The sequence below is a fragment of the Daphnia carinata genome, chromosome 9 (assembly GCF_022539665.2).
Source record: "Daphnia carinata strain CSIRO-1 chromosome 9, CSIRO_AGI_Dcar_HiC_V3, whole genome shotgun sequence".
Classification (NCBI taxonomy): domain Eukaryota; kingdom Metazoa; phylum Arthropoda; class Branchiopoda; order Diplostraca; family Daphniidae; genus Daphnia; species Daphnia carinata.
Genome location: NC_081339.1, coordinates 3906082 through 3926387, shown reverse-complemented (window position 1 = coordinate 3926387; position 20306 = coordinate 3906082). Strand labels below are relative to the sequence as shown.

Genomic DNA, 20306 nt, shown 5'->3' with positions numbered 1-20306 from the left:
AAAAAAATAAATAAAAAAAAACAGGGGGGAGAAATAAAAGACTGATTGGTTTAATGATAACCAGCTGACAACTCAACTAGGAGGAATGGCCCTTAGGCATTGACAAGAGTGGAATGAAAAATGTAGGCCAGCGGGAGCTAGTCTACGAAATGGAAGATCGCCTACAAAACATAAAAAAAAAGAAACCTCAAGTCAAACAGTCTAGAGTAAGGCTACTCAATGTCAAACAAACCACACACTAGAAAGAAGAGGATGACCAGTTAGCGCATAAACCATATTCAAACTTTTCGTTGTAAGAACGGGGGAAAAAGTGGATGACGTCACCGGCCAGACGTAATTCAAAATAGAAAATGACGGTCACGATGGGTCAACAGTGTTATAAACAGTTGTAACACAAAATGTTTTAGTAGTACGCCGCAAAACTGCGCACGCATTCGACTTTCACCTAACACTACGCTACGATGTCCTCTTTCGGATTATAAATCGTTTTATTATCGGCCAAATAAAGTTGAAACAGACAGAGAGGGTGCCCGTTTTTCAGCTGCGTTATGATTACAGCCGCAATTGGCCAGGGGATCAAGCCATACACATCGATGGACGCTTCAAGTTGGGTCACCTACTACGTGGTTTGTCCCTGTTCTTCTACCAATAAACATGCGCATATAACTGTTGGCACAATGGTGTGTGTAGATATGCAGCAATACTATAACACGCACCTGTTGTTTGTGTAATAACTCGTCGCCATGTATACGCAATACGGTTATACTCTTCCCGTTGGGCGGTCCCATATAGATATTGTGTCCTAGTTTCAAAACGTATGTGAGCGAGAGCTTCTTTCACAAAGCCTAAGGAGAAAACAGGCCTAGCCTCTATAAAAAAAAAAATTCAAAAAATAAAAAGACGTGTGTGTATTCATGTAGGACCGTAGGGGGGAAACCGAGGGGGTAGGAAGCCGACAAGCAAGTCACACGAGGAAAGAAACCGTTCAGTCAGCAACGAACCGGCCGTGAGTCGGGTCCATCATTTTTTGTACGCGTCTTCTCCATTTGCGGGTGAGTGCGAGGTGTGAACGTCATGCTCTTTCTGCTACCTGTGCACGGCTTCTACCTGCAATGGATAAGTGGCATTGGATTTAATTGGCCAACGTGGTTCGTGTTGACATCGTTCATCCTTGTCGCTTGGTTATGTTGGCGTAATTCACGATTCGTGCGGCTCGTTAGCGCCGTACCGTGCCCGAAAGGAATCCCGATCTTCGGCAACCTTCTTCAACTTAACGTTGGTCAAGTTGGTATGTTTTCTTTTAGCTTCGTTAAAAATTCTAATGGAATTTAATGTTTCACTTTGTGTGCTGTCGAAGAATTCTTAAGGATCGTTCATCGTGAATGGGTAGAGAAACACGGACCCATTTATTGTGGATGGGGCGGTTCGCGTGCCATCGTTTGCATAGCCTCTCCTGAATTAATGGAGGTAAAAAATTCGCCTATGTAATTTGAAGTCCTTAATTCAAATTATTTTTTTTTAAATATTGACGTAGCCGATCCTCGCAAGCCAGAAGCTTATTACAAAAGGAAAAGAATATTCTTACCTGAGCAAGTGGTTAGGCGATTGCATGTTTCTGACAACAGGTAAGTTATCAAAGGTGCACCTAAAACTTGCTATTATAAAAAAACATGCTCGTAAATTATGAAAGGGAAACGATGGAGAAGCCGCCGTCGTATGTTGACACCTGCTTTCCATTTCCAAATTTTGGAGAATTTCTTCGACGTGTTCAACGATCAAAGTCGTCAATTAATCAAAGAACTCGAAGCAGCTGCCGCTTCATCTGCTGACGATGGATCCGTTAACGTCTACAAGATACTAACGCAGTGCGCTCTGGATATTATCTGCGGTTAGTTGTGGCCCATTTATTTTTCTCATTTTGTGAAAACATACACAAAAAAAAAGAGAACCATATGACTTAAGTTTCTGTGATTGCTTCTAACCGTACCGTGCGTGCGTGTGTACCAGATTCATCAATGGGCCGTCAGGTGAGGAAGCGAGAAGAAACTAGTGGCTACCTGCATTCCATAAACAGGTAAGAATCCCTATGTTCTTCTGTCTGTGTGTCACATCGTCGGAACCCTTTTTTTTTTTTGTTTGTTACCAAGTCCATTTTCTCGTGAGAAGGAATCTAACATCTCTCCGTTTAGTATATAAGCTTTCGAAGGGAACGGGAGAACATAAACGGGTTAATGTTATTCAAAAAAAAAATAAGAAAATTCTTTTTATTGCTTTCTTTTTTTTTTTTTAAGGATAACGCAGTTGACTATGGAACGGAGTCTGAGACCTTGGCTAGACAATGACGTGCTTTTTAACCTGACGGCATTGGGTCGAGAGAATCAGCAGTGCGTAAAAGTGCTGCACGATTTCACCAACCAGGTGATACAGGATCGGAAGAAGATGTTGAATAACAACAACTTGATTGACACGACCATTAGCGATCATGAAAAAATCGAAGAAAATTCAGCGAGTAATATAACGTTTTCAAAAATTTCTTTTTTATTGCTTTGCAATTTTTATTTGAACTAAAAAGAGAGGAGATTAGCCTTCCTCGATCTGTTGATTCAAGCCTCAGAGAATGGAACTAAACTTAGCGATGATGACATCCGCGAAGAAGTAGATACGTTCATGTTCGCCGTAGGTTTTCATTTGTTTTGAATTGGTTCATGCGAATTTCATTGATTTGTGTGGTGGTTCGATAGGGGCACGATACGACAGCCACAGCGATGAGTTGGTTTCTTTATTGCATCGCTAGGAATCCAGACGAACAGGTAAACATTTGGGTACGTCTTTTTTTTAATTTTTACTCATCTGCCTTACTTTTGTCCACAAGAAACTATTGTTTGATGAAGTGGACGAGATGTTCGAAGACAGTGACCGTCCTTGCACACCTCAAGATTCGGCTAACCTCAAGTACCTGGACTGCTGCATCAAAGAAACTCTGAGGCTTTACCCGAGTATTCCCGGTGTGATGAGAACCATCACGGAAGACACAGAAATTGGTAACAGACATTCATCAATTTTCCTAACGCATCAAAACCTACTTTCATGGCTACTCACACAGGTGGATACGTTTTACCAGCCGGATTATCCGTAGCGCTGCTCATCTACGGAATGCATCACAATCCAACAGTCTACCCAGATCCCGACGCCTTTAAGCCCGAACGGTTTTTACCCGAACAGAGTGCTAACCGTCATCCGTACGCTTTCATTCCTTTCAGCGCTGGACCTCGAAATTGCATCGGTAAAAGCATCTGTTATTTTTAGATTGTGAAAGAAATCATTTCCTTTCTTGATCGGTAAAACAGGTCAAAAATATGCCCTTTTCGAATTGAAAGTCGTCTTGTCTTGGGTCTTACGCAAATTTGAATTCTCATTGGTTGACCCGACGAGCCCGCCGGTCAGCGCGTCCAGCGAGATCGTGCTGAAGCCACTGGATGGTATCCACTTGTCGGTGAAATTACGTCAGCCCTGCTCAATTGCCGTTTAGGTGAGGATTCTTCGCACAAGACAAAACGAATTGTAATGTTATTATATCGATAACGATTTTGAATTAAGCTAGATCAATTTAAATATCAAAACGCACACTCACGACACACAAGAACAAAAGAGAGTCCATTTTCATATATAGATAGATTTTTTTACTTTGCGTCGATAATAATTATATGCATATTGACTATGTATTCCACTGTACGTCACACATACACACACACGCACACACACAAAAAAAAAGAAATAAAATTGAATATTTCGTTACACTCTACATAATCACGCTTTATAGTGAGAGGTAGCCAAAAAAAACTGTAACGGATATGCTGAGTCCGTTGCAAACGCCATTAAAAAACGATCGGGAACAACCGCATTCTAAACATCCTTGTTTTTTTTTTGCTCCTTATTATTCACATACATGCCGGAAATGGACGTAAAGCTGATGCGGTCATCGATATTGGCTGTACGTCTGTATCAACTTTTCAAAAAGAAAACGATGCCCAACATGGATAGCGTCGATATCGTACGATAATCCTATGTGTTTGCCATACTGTTCTGCAGACTCAGACGACCTAATTTTTTCTGTGTATGATATATTTTTCCAAAATCACTTTGGACATCGTCTAGAACGAAATGGAGGTCACAGACACGGGTGCGTCTTTTACCTTGGAAAGAAAACAGTTACACCATCGCCCTATTTTTATTTCCCTGTATGTGAATGCGAATACTTCAAGGAAATCGCCAAGGTCTTTCTATGGGTCTATAATCGTCTACCTATTTGTTGGAGGAATTATCTTTTATTCAAGTCCAAGGTCCTTGCACGTTGTCCGACCATCGTGAAAAGGTGTGGCACTCTTCATTTTTTTTTTTTAATATAGGGAACTCGTTCAGGCATCGCTAAGTCATTGAAATTGTTAATTAAATTCATGCTGATTAATGTTTCTAAAAACATTTTATGAAGATTGAACCGGGAACTTTCTAACTTGACAGCGGAAATCAAAGGAATTGGTGATGACAGTTAGGGCGTAAACAAAAATAGGAAATGAATTTCTATTAAAGTGGTGCATACAATTGTCATACGTTGTGCAAAAGACATTTTCCCACAACGTTTATTATGCAAGATAATTATCAAACTTGTCTAGTATGTAGAGACGTGGATGATTGATATGAAAAGGGACAGGAAACGTCACATCCACTGACGATTATCAGCAACGTTTAATTATATGCACAATGTTTGGGTAGATATCCGTTTGATGACTTTCACCGTTTAACCGACGACCTCCTTAGAAAGTCACAGCGTTTTTTGTTCGAGCGTGAAAAGGCGTGAGCGTTGAGAAAGAAAGCGCCCCTTTATAAAAAGAGAGTTGGTATACGGTATCGCGTATAAACACAGGCTGTCACGTATCCATCAGATTAAAACGACAGTGAACATGAGGAGTGTATGCCATATATCAATGATCTAATAAAACCAGTTTTGTTCTCCATCTGTTACATACTTTTTTATCGTTTCACTTTCTCGATAAGAAAAGGGCGAATCGAAGAATGTCGAAAAAGAGAAACTGGATACATCCTAACTTTGTTATGTACCTCCCGTGTGTTTTGCTGTTTTTCACGTCACTCAAAACATGAGGGGAAAAACAGTTTTGAAAAATTTGTTTAATTTAATTTGTAGACTTTGCTGTGTTTGTTTTGGGATGGTTCTTGATTAACCCAAGTCAACAGTGGCAGTTGGCAAAGGTAAATGAATACACCAGCTCTTCAGAATTCAACAATGACGAACGAGGATTTCCCCATCAAATTATTCAGCCGTCACAAGAAAAGAAACTCAGCGGGGACGTATTCAAATTCAAAGGGTTGACACAATTGAAAATGTGAACATTTTATTAACATCAGATTTTTTTAGTATGTGAGGGGAACACCGTTACGAAAGACGTGTGACACGAATGAAAATGAGTTCTCAACAAAGGACGACAAAATAAATGCATTGCGTGATGAGAGTGTAGGATATGAGAATGACATTGATCGTTTGAAATGAATCAGTTAATGATTAACCGTTTGGATGCAATCAGAGGAACACCGTGTTTAGGTTTTAATACAATCTCGCTAGACGGGATGATCATCGGCTGTGAGGAGTCCGCCACACTAAACCGGAACCTACGCATCAGATTAGCCAAAACGATCTTGATTTCTAGGATTCCGTATTTTTGTCCTGCAAAAACAAATTCAGTTGAATTTTCTTACCCAACGTGAATGAATTAAAGTTAAACTGACCGATGCAATTGCGTGGGCCAGCGCTGAAAGGAATAAAAGCGTATGGATGACGTCCGATGCTGTTCTCCGGAAGGAACCGATCCGGCTTGAAGGCTTCTGGATCGGGATAAACTAGCGGACTGTGATGCATGCCATAAATCATTAGGGCAACAGACACGCCGGCAGGTAATTTATAACCACCTGTAGAACCGAAACAGAAACATTGAGGGTTACGCAACCAACTTCTTACGATTGTTTGTTATACCAATGTCTACGTCTTCAGTTAGGCATCGCATAACAGCTGGTACGCTTGGGTATAATCTCAACGTCTCTTTTATACAACATTCCAGGTATTTGAGCTCTGCCGCGTCTTGTATCGTGCACGGACGTTCCATGTCGCCATCAAACACCTGATCCACCTCATCCATTACCAGTTGCTTTTCACGTGATAAACAAGAAAAAAAAATCAAAAGGAATGAAATTACAGTAACAAATGCCTGATGAGTAAGTTACCTGATATTCAGGATGTCTAGCGATGCAGTAAAGGAACCACGTCATGGCCGACGCTGTCGTATCATGCCCCTGCAATTGTCAATTTAAATATTTCAATTAAAATGTCTATAAGAGATGGAATATGAATATTACCGCAAACATAACAGTGTCCACTTCTTCTCGGATGTCATCGTCGGTGAAATCGGGATTAGCTTCAGACGCTTTGATCAGTAAATCGAGAAAAGCTAACCTTTCCTCTATATGGATGCACAACATTTTCGTTTAGTGCTTCGAAAATTTGATTTTTTAATAAAAAAATTTACTTGAGGTGCCTATTTTATCTTCGTCGATGTTATTATTAAGCGATCCATCGGCCGTGTGTTGCTTCAACGATTGCTCCTCTAAACGCAGTGCTTCACGACGATCACGAATGACCTGTTCATTAGAAATGAAATCAATTTAAAGGCGCTATTTTTTAAATAGATTTTTTTTAAATGTATTACCTGATTGGTGAATCCGTGAAGAGCTTGGACGCAGCGTTGATTTTCACGACCCAACGAACTAAACTGGTAAATCCAATCGAAGGTCAGCCACGGCCGAATGCCTCGTTCCATGACAATTTGCCCAATTCTATATTGAATAAGGGCATCATGTTTTTAGTTTTAAAACAAAACAATTTGACGTGCGTGAATCACCTGTGAAGATTTTTAACGTAGATCGCCTTCTCTTCTTTACTTCGCGTTTGCCGGCCCATGGAACTTTCTTTTTTTTTTAAATTTAACAAATTTGTTTTGGTCAGTAGATTTCTAAATGTGGAAGGTCATCGCGATTTACCACAAATAATATCCAGGGCACATTGCGTCATTATTGGAAAGATGTCAAACTCGTCGTCGCCGTGCTTTTCGATCGCCTGTTCCAGTTGGCGAGCGCAATCGACGCTTTTCTCGTTAAAGACGTCGACGAAACTCTTGAGGATCTGGAAATGGAAGGCTGGTGTTAATAGACGTCGCCTGTTCTTCCAACGGGCACCGGTCGTTAAAAACATGCAATTGCCCAGCCAAGGGCTCAGGTAAGTGTATTCCGTCGCTTTGGTGATGAGCTTCTGGCTGACCAAAATGGGCTGCATTGAATTAAATATTACAATAAATCAGTAAATTAATGATCATTTAAAAATAAAAATACCTCCATGAGTTGCGGTGATGAAATGACAGCCACTGGACGGAATCCACCCCATACGCGAAAAATGGGTCCATACTTTTTGATCCAATCGAAATGTAAAAGTTGCAGATATTCTGAAATTTAAAATAAAATAATTCTTTTTTCTTCACTGCACACAGAGAGAGAGAGACACACACCATCGAGACTGATGTTCAAATCTAAGAAATTGCCGAGGAAAGGTAGGTAATTCGGTCCGGGAAGTGCGTTAATGAGACGTACGGTTCGCGATTGACTCCACATGCGATAATAGACGATCAATAAAACAGTGAGAACAGTCCAGGTGAACGAGCCCCATCCGAGCCACGAGTAACTGGCCAATGTCAGCACGGCAGACATTTGTGCTGGACCGTAATAAAACAATTCACTCTTCAATGTTGTTGCCAACGAATTCAATGTTCAACTAACCTCCGACTGGAACTGCTGTTCGCTTTAAATAGGCAAACTCTTGCCTTTCTGTTTGTCTTACGCGTAAAAGAACCGCGAAGCCATCGGATACAAAGTTGCGCGCATTTTTTCGATTGTCAGGACAAGCCGCTCGAGTGGGCAGGTCTTCCAGCAGGAACTTCTGCCCGCCCTGCGCGTACGTGCAGCTTAAAGATGTTGGTATCCAAGTGAAAGGAGGAGGAGCATTCCTTTCCCACTTTCCCCTTCAAAAGAAAATTGCAGGGCCCAGTGTCAAGCGCTGGATCGTCTTTTCGTGTGTCTAATATATGCACAATAGTGGAATAACATAATTAATTATAAATTGCTATTTTATTTTCCCGACTAGATTTCGTAAAAGAAATGGGCGGAATGCTTTACGAAAGCCACACAATCGAACATGACCATTTTCTTTGGGGTCACGGTGCTGTTCATCCGGACAGCATTTTCACTTTCGATGAAATGACATTCTTTTTGCTCTACACGTTTCATGTGTTGCTTAATGGATTCACTCTCTGCCAGTTTCCTCGTGAAAGAGAAAGTACTTTCTTTTGAATGAAAGAGGATAGAATCAATGGTCACGTAGGGTATGCTTTTGGAAGCAGGTTTGTCTTAAATGAGCGTTGTTAATCTTGAATGAGATGGCACTTAATGATTTGCCCTTGACAAAAGATTTTTCTTCCCTGTTTTTCTCAATAAAGAAAAAAAAATCCCCTAATCTTTAATGCATACATTGTCAGACCAGCTGACTAATAAAGGAATGTCCGGTAAGTCGAAATAGTTGAATTTCCTTGTTTCGCACAGGGTCTCATAACTGATAGTCAAGGTGAAAATCAAATTACGAGATGGCTTAACCGATGAGAGTTCCGCGTTTTCGATCTTTATTACCTCAAATATTACGACTGCATTATAGCCCAGTGTTTATGGTCAACAACATTACGCATGGCGAACGCATAGTCCACGATGAACAAAGACTTTCAGAGATTGCATCTTTTGCCAAGGTCTTCGAATACAAAACCCGCGATTGTCGTAATCGCGGAAAATGTGTCCAAAAACAAGACGCATTCATTTAAACCGGATAAGTTCGAGCTGTTTCAACTGGTCGTAAATATCCCCGGACAAACGACTTTGGTTCTTCCTGTTCTTCTCAGCTGAAACCAGAATAACCAGAACTCCGATTTACCGGCAAGTCCTTTTCTTTTCACAGGTGATTCATAATCGATTTCAAGGTCACCCTCCTGTCACCGAAAATCAATAACTCCGTTGTTTCCTTCACCTTGAAATTTTGGGTTTAACATTCCCAATGCACGCACCCACACCGTTAAACGAATAACCGTTGTCCTTCAGGGCTAACAACATAACAAGAGCTATTTAACAATTTTGACAGCATGCTCCGACTAAAGCAGGAAAGATTTAAAAAAAAATGAAGGGATGCACACTTTAAGCGAAAGTTATTGGCCAATTGTAGTAGATATGATTTCATAAGATGGTTTTTTTTAACGTTATGTTTCACTTTAGAAAGGAAAAGTGCATAGGAGGATTAGATCGTATAACTTTGTACGCATTTCGAAAGAGCTTTTCATCTGTCGAATGTTTTGTGCAACGTCGGGTTGCTAAACTTACTACGTGATCTAAAACATTTTAAAGAAAAAAAAGGATGACGTGAAGAGTCGGCTCAGTTGCGGGACAACGAATTCCCGACGAATGAGGTCGAAACTCTCCTGGCAAAAATGTATCCCGGTGCAAAACAAATGGTCAAGAATGTTGATAGTCATCTAAAAAAAAAAAAATGTTTCTTGTCACATCGTGAAAATTGTAGGGAAGCCAAAGATAATCGAATTAAAAACATTCGATTGTTTTCTTCTTTCCTACTTTTACCTGACTTTCTTTCGGCGTGTTCTTTCCCTTTCACATCTGATGCGGAATGGAAGAGTTGCGAGCTTTTACTTTCATTTTTTCGTGCGGTATGACATGCGTCAAGTTTCTCCAGGTTTTTTTTTCCTATATCGATTGTTTAAAAAAATCACGGTATATCTTTAGAAAAAATCTGATTTCCATAAATTTGCATAACATGTGGCATCGTAGGCAAGAGAGATTGTTCACTCATATCCAACTCTTTAAATAGTTTGAAAAGGGACTTCTAATGGCAAAGGCGAATCGCATATTCAAATTTTGCCTTGCTTTTTTTCGTAACGTTTTACAGAGGCCCAGCATTGCGCGGTGGGCAAAGTTTATAGTATTAGAAGCACGGACGGAAGGCGACCGTGAACACGCCATGTACGGTCATATAGAAAAATTACCCTTGACTGTTTAGACGATTACCTTGGACCGTGGCACTTATAGAATCAGACATCTACGCTGTTTGCATACAATTATTATTTTCGATTCAAAGGGGTTCTATCCAGTTATAGGCGAAATATCTAACCATAAATTTGAACTCCAGTCGTTGATGCTCAGCCCAAAATAGAAAACAAACGCAATTGGGATTACCAACAGGGACCAACATCTGCTGTATGTCCTTCCCGAAAAGTATCCCAATTATGAATAACAAGAGGGGGAAAACCTGGTACACATGTAAATGAAACCTCAATTATGCAGAAGAACATGAAAATAAACCTTGTGTCTGTTCAGCTTTTGACAAATGATAGTTAATTTCTGTGCGACAAAATGTGAAGTGCAGAGCCTTCGCTATAGTTTCAAACGTATTTCACAATTCTTTAAAAATAGTTCAAAACGATGGGAAAACAAGACCTTCAAGCGTAATCAATTCTGTTGGTCTTTAGACTGCGTCATCTTGTGTTTTTCCAGGTAGAGCTATAAAAAAAAATAAATTACGAAAATAGAAAAATAATTTAAGATCCTAGAACACTGTGTTTCGAAACGGATTTTAGCTTCCTTTTTTTGAGGGCCATCGCCAAACTAAATGATTGGCTTGCGGTTTTTCCTAAATTATTTTTTGTGGGAAACATTGTTAAAATGAACCTTCCTGAATTGTACTAAAATATTTAAATACTTTGCCATCATGTTTTCGGTGTGCCTCTGCAATAAAAACAAAGAGTTACACCAATGGCGCAACATTTTTACGAAAACTTCTTTTACCTTGTTCTTCTTTTTTGTCCAACGCAAATTTTTATTTCGGCATAGTCAAAAACATTAAAGACACCGAGCCGCTTTTTCTTCTGTTTTCTATTTTAGTCAACAAGGTCTTTGTTATTCACATTATTATTATTAAATTATTAAGAAATCAGCAGTCTAATTTCTACCTCCTCATTCAATCGATTTAAAGGTGTTTCCTTTATTTCTACAGGTACATCTATTTAATAAACTTTACTTTTTCTTTCAATCCGAGACGGCCTTCGCCCGTCGTCTATCCCTTTAGATCGACAGTCAACGTGGAGGAGTTTGCCGGAATAAAAAGCATTCCGCTACTTTGTTTTTCCTTATGCATTTTCACCGTCTACGACCTTGACCAAAATCTTTGTTTCAGGAATTTTGTTATTCCAACTGAGTTTTACAGGAGCTTAGCAAACGATCACCGCGCCCCTTTTTTTCAGGGTCAGGCGGGGTACAGGTGGTTTAGCCATAGGCATACCTGTAGGTCCTCTTACCTGCCTTTGAAACGTTTGAATTTCAAGGACGTTTTACCAAACACTTTTTTTTCAAAAATAAAAAGACAAACATCAAAATAATTCGGGCCGTGCCTTTTTCCGTCCACAACTTAAAAGTAGAAATCGATGCAAATGAATTACTTTAAAAACTTCAGAGTTCGCAAGTTGTCGCACAACCTTGACCGATTCCTACCTATTGAATTACTAAACAGTTTTAACTTTCCGCATTATTGTTTTATTCATTTCAAAACTTGTCTAGACACGCTACCCATAGAAGTTTTTCGGACTGATGTAATAACACAAAATTCACGTCCCAACTCCAATACGAAATAAATTAAGGAAGAGACATATGACACTCGATTGTTTATTAATTCAATTAAGTTGTTGCTATTGAGGTGGCAGTTTTCACCTGCTGGCAGATCGTTTCTTAATCACAAGGTGAACGCCATGTTTAGGTTTTAGCGTCACCTCGACAGACGGAACGAAAAGCGGAGCCGATGGATCCTTGACGCTAAAATGAAATCGTCGGATCCAGTTGGCCAGACAAACTTTCAATTTAAGCATAGCGAACTTCTGACCTGATTTTAAATAAACTTAAATTTTTTATTAAGGTAATAGTTGCAAATAAGTTTACCGATACAATTCCGAGGGCCAGCGCTAAACGGAATGAATGCGTACTGATGTCGAGCGATTCTGTTCTCCGGAAAGAACCGCTCCGGTTTAAAACATTCCGGATCCGGATAGAAAAGAGGATTGCGATGCATGCTGTAAAGCATTAGCGCAACCGTAGCGCCTTTAGGTAATGTATAGTCACCTGGCAAAATCAATTGAACGTGTGTATCTCAGTGGTTTGAAATGAACATTTGAATACCTGTCTGGACATCCTCTGTCAAGTATCTCATAATGAATGGTACAGGTGTGTATAGCCTTAAGGTTTCTTTTAAGCAGCATTCTAAATACCTGAGCTGGCCCAAGTCGTGAATCGAACACGGGCGAGTTGATTCACCAAACACTTGTGTCAGTTCTTCCATTACCAATTTCTGTGCGAAATCGCAATCAATTGTTTTTGTACTTTTAATAATTATTCTGTTTTACCTGTTGTTCGGGATGTTTGGCGATTAGGTAGAGGCACATCGATAAAGTAATTGCTGTCGTTTCGTGGCCCTATAGATAAGCTTTTTTAAAACTACTTTCCTCCTGTTGAATTAAAGGTTTCACGATTACCGCCACCATAAATAAATTGACTTCATCTTTGATGTCATCTTCGCTAATCATTTCTCCATCTTCCGATGCTTTGAGAAGAATGTCTAGAAAGGCAGGCCTCTCTCCTAAAGGGAAATGTTGATTACACAACGTTTACTAAAAGAATTACTTATTATTATAGTTAAACTTGATTGATAAAGATCTTCTTCGTGATTCACGCTGTCGTCTGGTGTTTCTTTTGTTGTACCTTGTTTCGGATATTTTTTCATTTGCTCCATACGCCATTCACGGCGATCTCGAATGACCTGTTACCAAGTTCTAGATTCAGACGCACCAAAATAAATTAAAAGAATAATTTCACGTAAGATGTTACCAAATCAGTGAACGAACGAGTGGCAGAAACGTAAGCTTTATTTAAACGACCAAGATTAGTTAACTGGAAAAGCCAATCGATTCCAAGCCATGGCTTTACTATGCGCTTCATGAAAACCAGTTGAACTCTGTTAAACAACATAGTAATTAAAGTTATTTATAATTTTCATAATAGAACTAGCAATCAACCTGTCGTGAGAGAATACACGAAAACTCACTTATGAAGGTTTTGGAAATAAATATCCTTTTCTTCTTGGCTTCTTGTCTTGCGACCAATGGAACTTTCTTTCAAAATAATTGAAAACATGATTTCCATTACAGTTAATCTTTAAGGCAAAATATTGTGAGGTTAGCACTTTACCACAAAGAATATCCAAGGCGCATTGCGTCATGATGGGAAAAACGTCCAATTCATCATCAAGGACATTGAGGACGCGTTCCATTTGGCGAGCGGTGTCTACACTCTTTTCGTTGAAAATGTTCACGAAATTGTTGACATGTTGAATGTGGAATGCCGGAGTTAGCATACGACGGCGATTTTTCCATCGGTCACCTTTAATAAAAAATTTTATAAGGTCTAACCCAAAATCAGAAATGTGTGAACATCTCACCTGTTATTAGGGCAAGGCTGTTACCAATAAATGCCTTCAACAATTGATATTCCTTTGGTTTAGAAATAAGCAAATGGCTTCCTAAGATTGGCTACATAACAAAAGACAAATGTGAATTGAGTTTCGAAAATGGAACTCGAATTTGAACGCACTTCCAGTAACTCCGGTGAGGCAATGAAAATCACTGGATGGACAGTGAGCCATGCACGGTAAATGCTTCCGTATTTCTTTACCCAATCACTTGTTAAAATCCTCAGAAATTCTAGAATTGATCAACGCTAAAGTTCTGTCTGAAAAAAAAAAAAAAAAAAAAAAATTCACGTATGTGTTACCATCATAATCGACGCTCAGCTCGAGTAGGTTGCCCAGCAACGGAAACTGTTTAGGCCCCGGAAGCGCGTTCACGAGCCTTACAAATCGTGAACGAAGCCATATGCAGTACCAAATGATCGGTACAATAACTAAGATGAACCACGAACTCCATTTGATTCTCCAAACGTCTGTGCCAAACATATCGCACGCCGAATTTTGTAAGATTCAACTCTCCGACTGAATTCTGACAAGCACTTGGACCCAATTCCAAAAGCTGGGGAGAGTTCCTTGAATAAATACGTAGGAATTACGTATCTATTTTGGTCAACAATGATGACCAATTTGTTGTTGAGACATGATGAACCCGAGGCCTCTCACACAATTTTGTTATCTACGTGAGCAACACACTGTTCATTGGGAAATGCTGTGATTCTCTTGAGGCTTTATAACGTTGAAAGTTCGATGACAATTATTTTTGGAAAAAAAAAACCATATCTTTATTGCTTAACTAATCAAATATGATGGGGCAATTCGATGGTTCCATAGCCAATTTAAATTTTTCTGGTAACTTGTTTGGCTTTGACGGGCACTGGTTAATTGCTGTAAAAATGTGTTCAATTTAATACTGTTTTAAAATCAATGAAATGGGTAATTTTATTTTTTTAAATTACATTTAGAAAAATAATTTTTTAAATTACATTTTAAAAAATAATAAAAATTTTTTTTAAACAATGGCGTCTATAAGAACCGAACACTGACAGTTGACGTATAATCTCAGTGCTATACCACAGCGCCACACAACTACTAGTCATATACCATATAGCTTCCCTATTAGAACGGCTTTGACGGGCACTGGTTAATTGCTGTAAAAATGTGTTCGATTTAATACTGTTCTAAAATCAATAAAATGGGTTAATTTATTTGTTTATTTACCTTTATAAAAATAATTTTAAAAAAATTTTAAAGCAATTGGCGTCTATAAGGACCGAACACGTACAGTTGACGTATGATCTCAGTGCTATACCACAGCGCCACACCACTATTAGTCACATACCATGTAGCTTCCCTATTATAAATAACGTCGATGAAAGATAAATTTGTTTGAGATGTGCGGTCCTGGCACAGTGGTTACCACCTTCGCTTCGCATTCTGAGGGCCCCGGGTTCAAGTCCCGACACCGCCAATTTCCCTCCCTCCCCCCCCCCTCCAATTCATCATTCAAGATACGCAAGATTCTTCATCTCATCGGAATAAGCAACATTCAGCATCTTCATCACAACGGATTCTCAAGATTCTTCGTCACATCAGATTACGCAAGCTTCTACAACGAATCAAAATTACTACGCTTTCAAGAAAGAAAAAAGAAGAGCCATGCCTACTATAAAGGGGCTAAAATGGCACACCAAAAAAAGCCTTGCCAGGCAAAAAATGGCAAAAAAATCGATCTGTAGTACTGTTCACTACCTTGAAGATCGACCCACAAGCTGAAAGGTAGAGAAGAGGTAATCGGAGCTCGTAGGTTGTTCGTAAGCCTCCCCATGGCCACGAGGTTCATGGATGCAGGCAGCTAATCATCGGGCTGTGTGACCCAATTCGATACCCGTAAGTTTTTGTCTGTTCCTTACTGTGTCTCACACCAGTAGCGCGTACAGTAGAGAGTAGTGTAGAGAGTCCAGTCTGCATGTCTGTGCGCTATAAACGCCGCCCCCGTCGGCACAGATATCATTAAGCTAGATTTGGCTTCATACGTTCAGTTTGCCCTAGTGCCAGTTGAAACTGAAAACTAACCGTGGATTAAACGTGTGTTGGTGAACTTGGATTGCTGCTGATTATCATTCGAGACGTTAAGTATTGCTTCATTCGTGTAAGTCTTTCCGATGATGACGCGTGAGAAAAAAGAAAGAGTACCTCTCTCGGGAAGTGAAACCACCTTTATTTGCTTTTGCTCATTTGACATGAACGTTCCTTTCCCGGCTTTCCATTAGCGACTGCACAATCGAATTTTTGTTTTGCATTATGCTTTATTTGACCGTTTACAAATTAAGAGGCGAACACCGTCTTTTGGTTTTAATACTATTCCTCCGTCGGATCCGTCTGACATAGCTGGATCATAAACGGAAAATCGTACTCGACGTAAAAGAATGGCGAAAACAACTTTCAATTCCAGCATTGCATATTTTTGACCTAAATTGTTTTCAAAGCATTCATTAACAATCTTTTCTACTGCCAGAATAAAAATAATCACCCACCTATGCAATTCTGTGGACCAGCGCTGAAGGGAAGAAAGGCATACGGATGACGGCCAACGCTGTTTTCAGGGAAAAATCGTTCAGGCTTAAATGATTCGGGATCCGGATAGACGGAAGGATTGTGATGAATCCCAAAATATGATGGAACAACTGAAACACCAGCTGGTATCGTATATCCACCTAGGATTTGATGAAGTAAATTAAGCAGCTCATTTTTCATTTGATAAGATGTTCTACCTATTTCGACGTCTTTCGTTAGACGCCTCGGCACCCGGCACACTCGGGTACATTCTCAGAGTTTCTTTGATGCAACATTCCAAATATTTAAGTTCAGTAATATCCTGGGTGGTACAAGGACGGTCGTAATCGTCGCCAAATACCGAATCTAATTCGTCCACTATCAGTTGCTTTGTGCGTGAATTGAAAATCAAATGGGTTGCATACAGTGTCAAGAGGTTAAAGCTTCATTGTATTTACCTGATGCTCTGGATGTTTCGCAATGAGGTAAAGAAACCAGACCATGGCTGCAGAAGTTGTGTCGTATCCCTGGGTTTCATTGAAAACGTTTAGATGTTTCGTGCAGTTAAAGGAATTGAAATCATTTGAACATTACAGCGAACGTGATTAAATCGATTTCTTCTCTGATTCCGTTATCATCGATGTCAGCGCCCTCATCAGACGCCTGTATCAGCCTGTCCAATACGGCAAAGCTGCTTTCTAAAACGATTCAGTTATCGATCGCATCGTGTAAAAGACATCTTAACATCAATCAAAATATTTACTTGATTGGGGCTTCCCTTCTTCAATTCCTTGTTTTTGTACCTGATCTGAATTGGAACGCCGTACGAGCATTTCACGACGGGTTCGTATAATCTATTTTTAAAGCAGCCTTTTAATTGAAATCTTGTTGGAGATTAGAAGACTTGAATAACCTCTTTAGTGAAAGTGTGCAAGGCATTGACACACCGTTGCCATTCACGGCCTCTTGCAGTCATCTTGTAAATCCAGTCATTTGAAAGCCACGGTCGTGCGAAGCGCTCAACGAAAATCTGACAAAATCTACATGCCACAGTATTAACAAAATCATTTCAATTTCTACAGAATATGATGTTACAATATATTGGACTGACCTGTGGACGTTGTTGAGATAAATCTCGTTCTCCATCTCGCACTTCGTTTGTCCCATCGCAGTGTCTTGATAGTTTTCAAAAATGTTTACGACATCACGTTATTACATCAAAGACAATATGCCGACGTTAAAAAAATGTACCGCATATTATATTGATTGCGCATTTGGACATGAGATGACTGACGTCAATCACGGTATCGCCTTGCTTCTTGATGATTCGTTCAAATTCAGCCGCGCACATCGAACTCTTCTCGTTGAAGATGTCGATAAAACTGTTGTTATTCTGGAAATGGAAACCTGTTCGTAGCAAGACAACTTTAGGTTACTTCCTTTGTTAAACAATCTACTAGAACCCGCTAAACACGGTATTTTAATTAAATTTAATAGATTTAATTTAAATTAGAGTGGAAATGGAAAGTTCTGGCGGAAAGACTATCAGAAAATGCGGTTACCTGGTGTGACTATTCGGCGTCGTTTTTTCCAGTGATCATCTGAAGCATTATCAAATATGAAACAAAACAGATTGGCGTGTATATGTCATTTTCGTCTGTTACCTGTTGATAAAAACATGCAATTGCCGAGCCAGTCAATCAATTTAGAATAATCGCTTGACTTTGTGTTGTGTTTAGAAGTGGATAATATTGTCTACATCGAAAAAAAGACTAAGAATTAACAACAGAAAAGCTGTGCGGTTGAAAAAAAAAAAAAGATTTTACGTACCTGTGCTAGTTCGGGGGAAGCTAGAATCACAAAAGGTCGTGGTCCGAGCCATACGCGGAAGATCGGTCCGTACTCTTTCACCCAATCTATTGCTATAATTTTATGGATTTCTGCAAGACGAAGCAAGTTCAATTCTTCATTATCGTTGATGAAGAAATAATTAAGACCTACGTTCGTTATAGGGATCCAAATGTAGAAGATTGCCTACCAACGGCAACGGCTTTCGTCCGGGTATGGCGTTGATGAGTTTTACGGTTCTCGATCGACTCCATTTCCAGTAATAAAATGTGGCTATTGCAGGCAAAATGAGCCATATGGTAAGGATCCCCTCTGTCCGCAGACTGTTGACGTTATTCAAAGCGGTTGACATGTCTCCCGAAATTTAGTCCGTCCACAGTAGACAAGCGTTATGAACTAATCTTCTACCTCAATACGACTGCAGTCACAAACATTCGCACCTCAAACGTTTTCTATGAATGTAGAGGTAGGCGTACTGATTTTACTCAGGGAAAATGTTGGTTATCTTACCTGCCGTCTCGTGTTAGAAGTAATTTGATTGGCTGACACAGTTAGGTACGGTCTCGGTTTAGTTATACATTCGAGAGTGAAAGTAAACTTTTCACAATGGTATACTTTGCCCTTATGCTTGTAAATGTCGTCTCTACAACTATCTCATTGCCCTTTGGTAAATTCAAGTTGTCTATGCTTATCAATTTTTTGGGTTACGCAGAAGTAGAACAGTGGTAGACACAAAGCGGAATGTTTTGAGCAAATTACTAGTATAAGGACAATCCTCATGGCTTTAGAAGTTGTGTCATATACTGTGTTTAAATGGAAAACATTTAGATGTTTGTACAGTTAAAGGATTAGTCAATTGATAATTACAGTGAACATGAACGTATCAATTTGTTTTCTGATTCCGTTATCAACCAGGCCAGTGCGTTCATTTGACGCATCCATCAGTCCATCTAATACTAAGGCAAATCTGCTTTCTAAAACAAACTTGAACTAGTAAACGCAATTTTTTTTACAGAATGATTAAATGGATTTAGTTGATTACTTGACTGAGGTTCCCTTTTCCAGTTTCGCTACTTTCTACGTGATCTGAATTTGTTTTTGAGTACCGTTCGAATATTGTACGCTGATAACTTGTTTAAGGCGATCTGTAGAGTTAAAACAATGCAGTTACACTCCACGCCCCAATGAAATTAAAAGGGTTAGGTTACCTGTAGTGAAAGTGTAAAGGGTATACGGTTACTTTCAACATCCAAGGAGCAGAACTTGTAAATCCAGTCTTCTGAAAGCCACAGTCAGATTACATGCGCCATGAAAATCTGACAGATTCCATTCCATTATATAAAACAATTATAATTTTAATGGTAATGAAGTAGTATTACGTATAACTGACCTATGCATGTTACTAACATAAATTTAACTTTCCTTTTCGAGTTTCGTTTACTGACCAATCACAGTTTCTGTTTGGTAGCTAAAATGTTTACGACTTGAAATGTTATTATGCCGATGACACCGTATGTTTAAAAATTTATTGCAAATTAAAAAATGCGCAGTAACAGAATTAGCAGTTGTAATAGGCTATTTTTGTACGCAAATTTTTGTTTTCAAAAACAAATTTTGTTCGCTGACTCATCACTTGATTGACAGCAGTTTTCGTACCCATCCCCAATGCACAAAACAAAATCGCCAAAACTTTTGTTTTTTCTATCCTTTGTCTTTGTCCCTTGGGTAATGTAGAGGGAAGGGGGTTTCTAAGAAACAAAATGTTTTTTGGAGGGAAAGAGAACAGAGAAAAGGAGGAATATTCATCAGACTATTTAATGAGGCTCAGAAGTCGTACCCATCCTTTTATTTAAGGGTAGGATCAGGCATGGCTAAACCATATAAGGTACAGTATCTGAAGAGCCATGAGTCGTTCGTCATTCGCACAGTCGAGGAGTTCTCTTCTCTGGTTCAGATGGTGAATTGTTTATTATTATTGCTTTTGTAATTGTGAGTTTAATTTCATTACTGAGTATTTAGCTTTGAGTTCATTACTATTATTGATCGATGTCAGTAGCGTTCGTCGAATCTGAAAAACTGAAGGAAAGATTTGCAATGGCAACGTAAAGCGGCGTGGTCGTATTATTTCTATACTGCTTACATGCAGCGTTCAAGTTTTCACACGAGTGTTTCTCTG

General features: G+C 39.4%; 4 protein-coding genes across 4 annotated transcripts; 1 reads left to right on the top strand and 3 right to left on the bottom strand.

Annotated features, from left to right (window-relative positions):
• Window positions 1-981: 981 nt before the first annotated feature.
• LOC130688340 (cytochrome P450 4C1-like) lies at window positions 982-3807 on the top strand. The gene is made up of 11 exons (XM_057511324.2): window positions 982-1288; window positions 1358-1467; window positions 1535-1625; window positions 1691-1888; window positions 2008-2074; window positions 2292-2509; window positions 2573-2676; window positions 2742-2810; window positions 2873-3041; window positions 3104-3283; window positions 3348-3807. Exons 1-11 carry the CDS (start codon window positions 1075-1077, stop codon window positions 3527-3529), a joined length of 1602 nt encoding a protein of 533 aa, XP_057367307.1. The 5' UTR covers window positions 982-1074; the 3' UTR covers window positions 3530-3807.
• A 1745-nt stretch (window positions 3808-5552) lies between these two features.
• Window positions 5553-7861, bottom strand: LOC130688313 (cytochrome P450 4c3-like). The gene is made up of 11 exons (XM_057511294.2): window positions 7626-7861; window positions 7453-7562; window positions 7105-7390; window positions 6966-7032; window positions 6774-6900; window positions 6594-6705; window positions 6424-6527; window positions 6292-6360; window positions 6044-6215; window positions 5800-5979; window positions 5553-5737 (listed from the first exon to the last, which is right to left on the bottom strand). The coding sequence occupies exons 1-11, from the start codon at window positions 7822-7824 to the stop codon at window positions 5565-5567; spliced, it is 1599 nt and encodes a 532-aa protein (XP_057367277.1). The 5' UTR covers window positions 7825-7861; the 3' UTR covers window positions 5553-5564.
• A 4060-nt stretch (window positions 7862-11921) lies between these two features.
• On the bottom strand, window positions 11922-14224 carry LOC130688507 (cytochrome P450 4c3-like). The gene is made up of 12 exons (XM_057511489.2): window positions 14035-14224; window positions 13855-13964; window positions 13703-13793; window positions 13453-13644; window positions 13310-13376; window positions 13093-13219; window positions 12907-13024; window positions 12741-12844; window positions 12612-12680; window positions 12388-12556; window positions 12151-12330; window positions 11922-12094 (listed from the first exon to the last, which is right to left on the bottom strand). The coding sequence occupies exons 1-12, from the start codon at window positions 14213-14215 to the stop codon at window positions 11922-11924; spliced, it is 1581 nt and encodes a 526-aa protein (XP_057367472.1). The 5' UTR covers window positions 14216-14224.
• A 1703-nt stretch (window positions 14225-15927) lies between these two features.
• LOC130688317 (cytochrome P450 4c3-like) lies at window positions 15928-18543 on the bottom strand. The gene is given in 14 exon segments (XM_059496981.1): window positions 15928-16198; window positions 16264-16443; window positions 16501-16535; window positions 16537-16670; window positions 16741-16809; window positions 16877-16980; window positions 17046-17136; window positions 17196-17322; window positions 17394-17457; window positions 17534-17689; window positions 17845-17883; window positions 17947-18037; window positions 18113-18222; window positions 18284-18543. Coding segments are annotated over 14 exon segments (1569 nt in total). The 5' UTR covers window positions 18483-18543; the 3' UTR covers window positions 15928-16028.
• Between the last annotated feature and the right edge of the window lie 1763 nt (window positions 18544-20306).

What these genes read in the sequence shown, in the direction of transcription:
- LOC130688507 (XM_057511489.2), bottom strand. Translation starts at nt 14,215, where the DNA reads ATGTTTGGCACAGACGTTTGGAGAATCAAATGGAGTTCGTGGTTCATC. An exon ending in GCTGAGCGTCGATTATGATG is followed by an intron (nt 13,965 to 14,034) that starts GTAACACATACG and finishes GATCAATTCTAG; the next exon opens with AATTTCTGAGGATTTTAACA. An exon ending in CCTCACCGGAGTTACTGGAA is followed by an intron (nt 13,794 to 13,854) that starts GTGCGTTCAAAT and finishes TTTGTTATGTAG; the next exon opens with CCAATCTTAGGAAGCCATTT.
- LOC130688313 (XM_057511294.2), bottom strand. Translation starts at nt 7,824, where the DNA reads ATGTCTGCCGTGCTGACATTGGCCAGTTACTCGTGGCTCGGATGGGGC. An exon ending in TACGTTAAAAATCTTCACAG is followed by an intron (nt 6,901 to 6,965) that starts GTGATTCACGCA and finishes TATTCAATATAG; the next exon opens with AATTGGGCAAATTGTCATGG. An exon ending in CTAGACATCCTGAATATCAG is followed by an intron (nt 6,216 to 6,291) that starts GTAACTTACTCA and finishes TCACGTGAAAAG; the next exon opens with CAACTGGTAATGGATGAGGT.
- LOC130688340 (XM_057511324.2), top strand. Translation starts at nt 1,075, where the DNA reads ATGCTCTTTCTGCTACCTGTGCACGGCTTCTACCTGCAATGGATAAGT. An exon ending in CGCTCTGGATATTATCTGCG is followed by an intron (nt 1,889 to 2,007) that starts GTTAGTTGTGGC and finishes CGTGTGTACCAG; the next exon opens with ATTCATCAATGGGCCGTCAG. An exon ending in TAGATACGTTCATGTTCGCC is followed by an intron (nt 2,677 to 2,741) that starts GTAGGTTTTCAT and finishes GTGGTTCGATAG; the next exon opens with GGGCACGATACGACAGCCAC.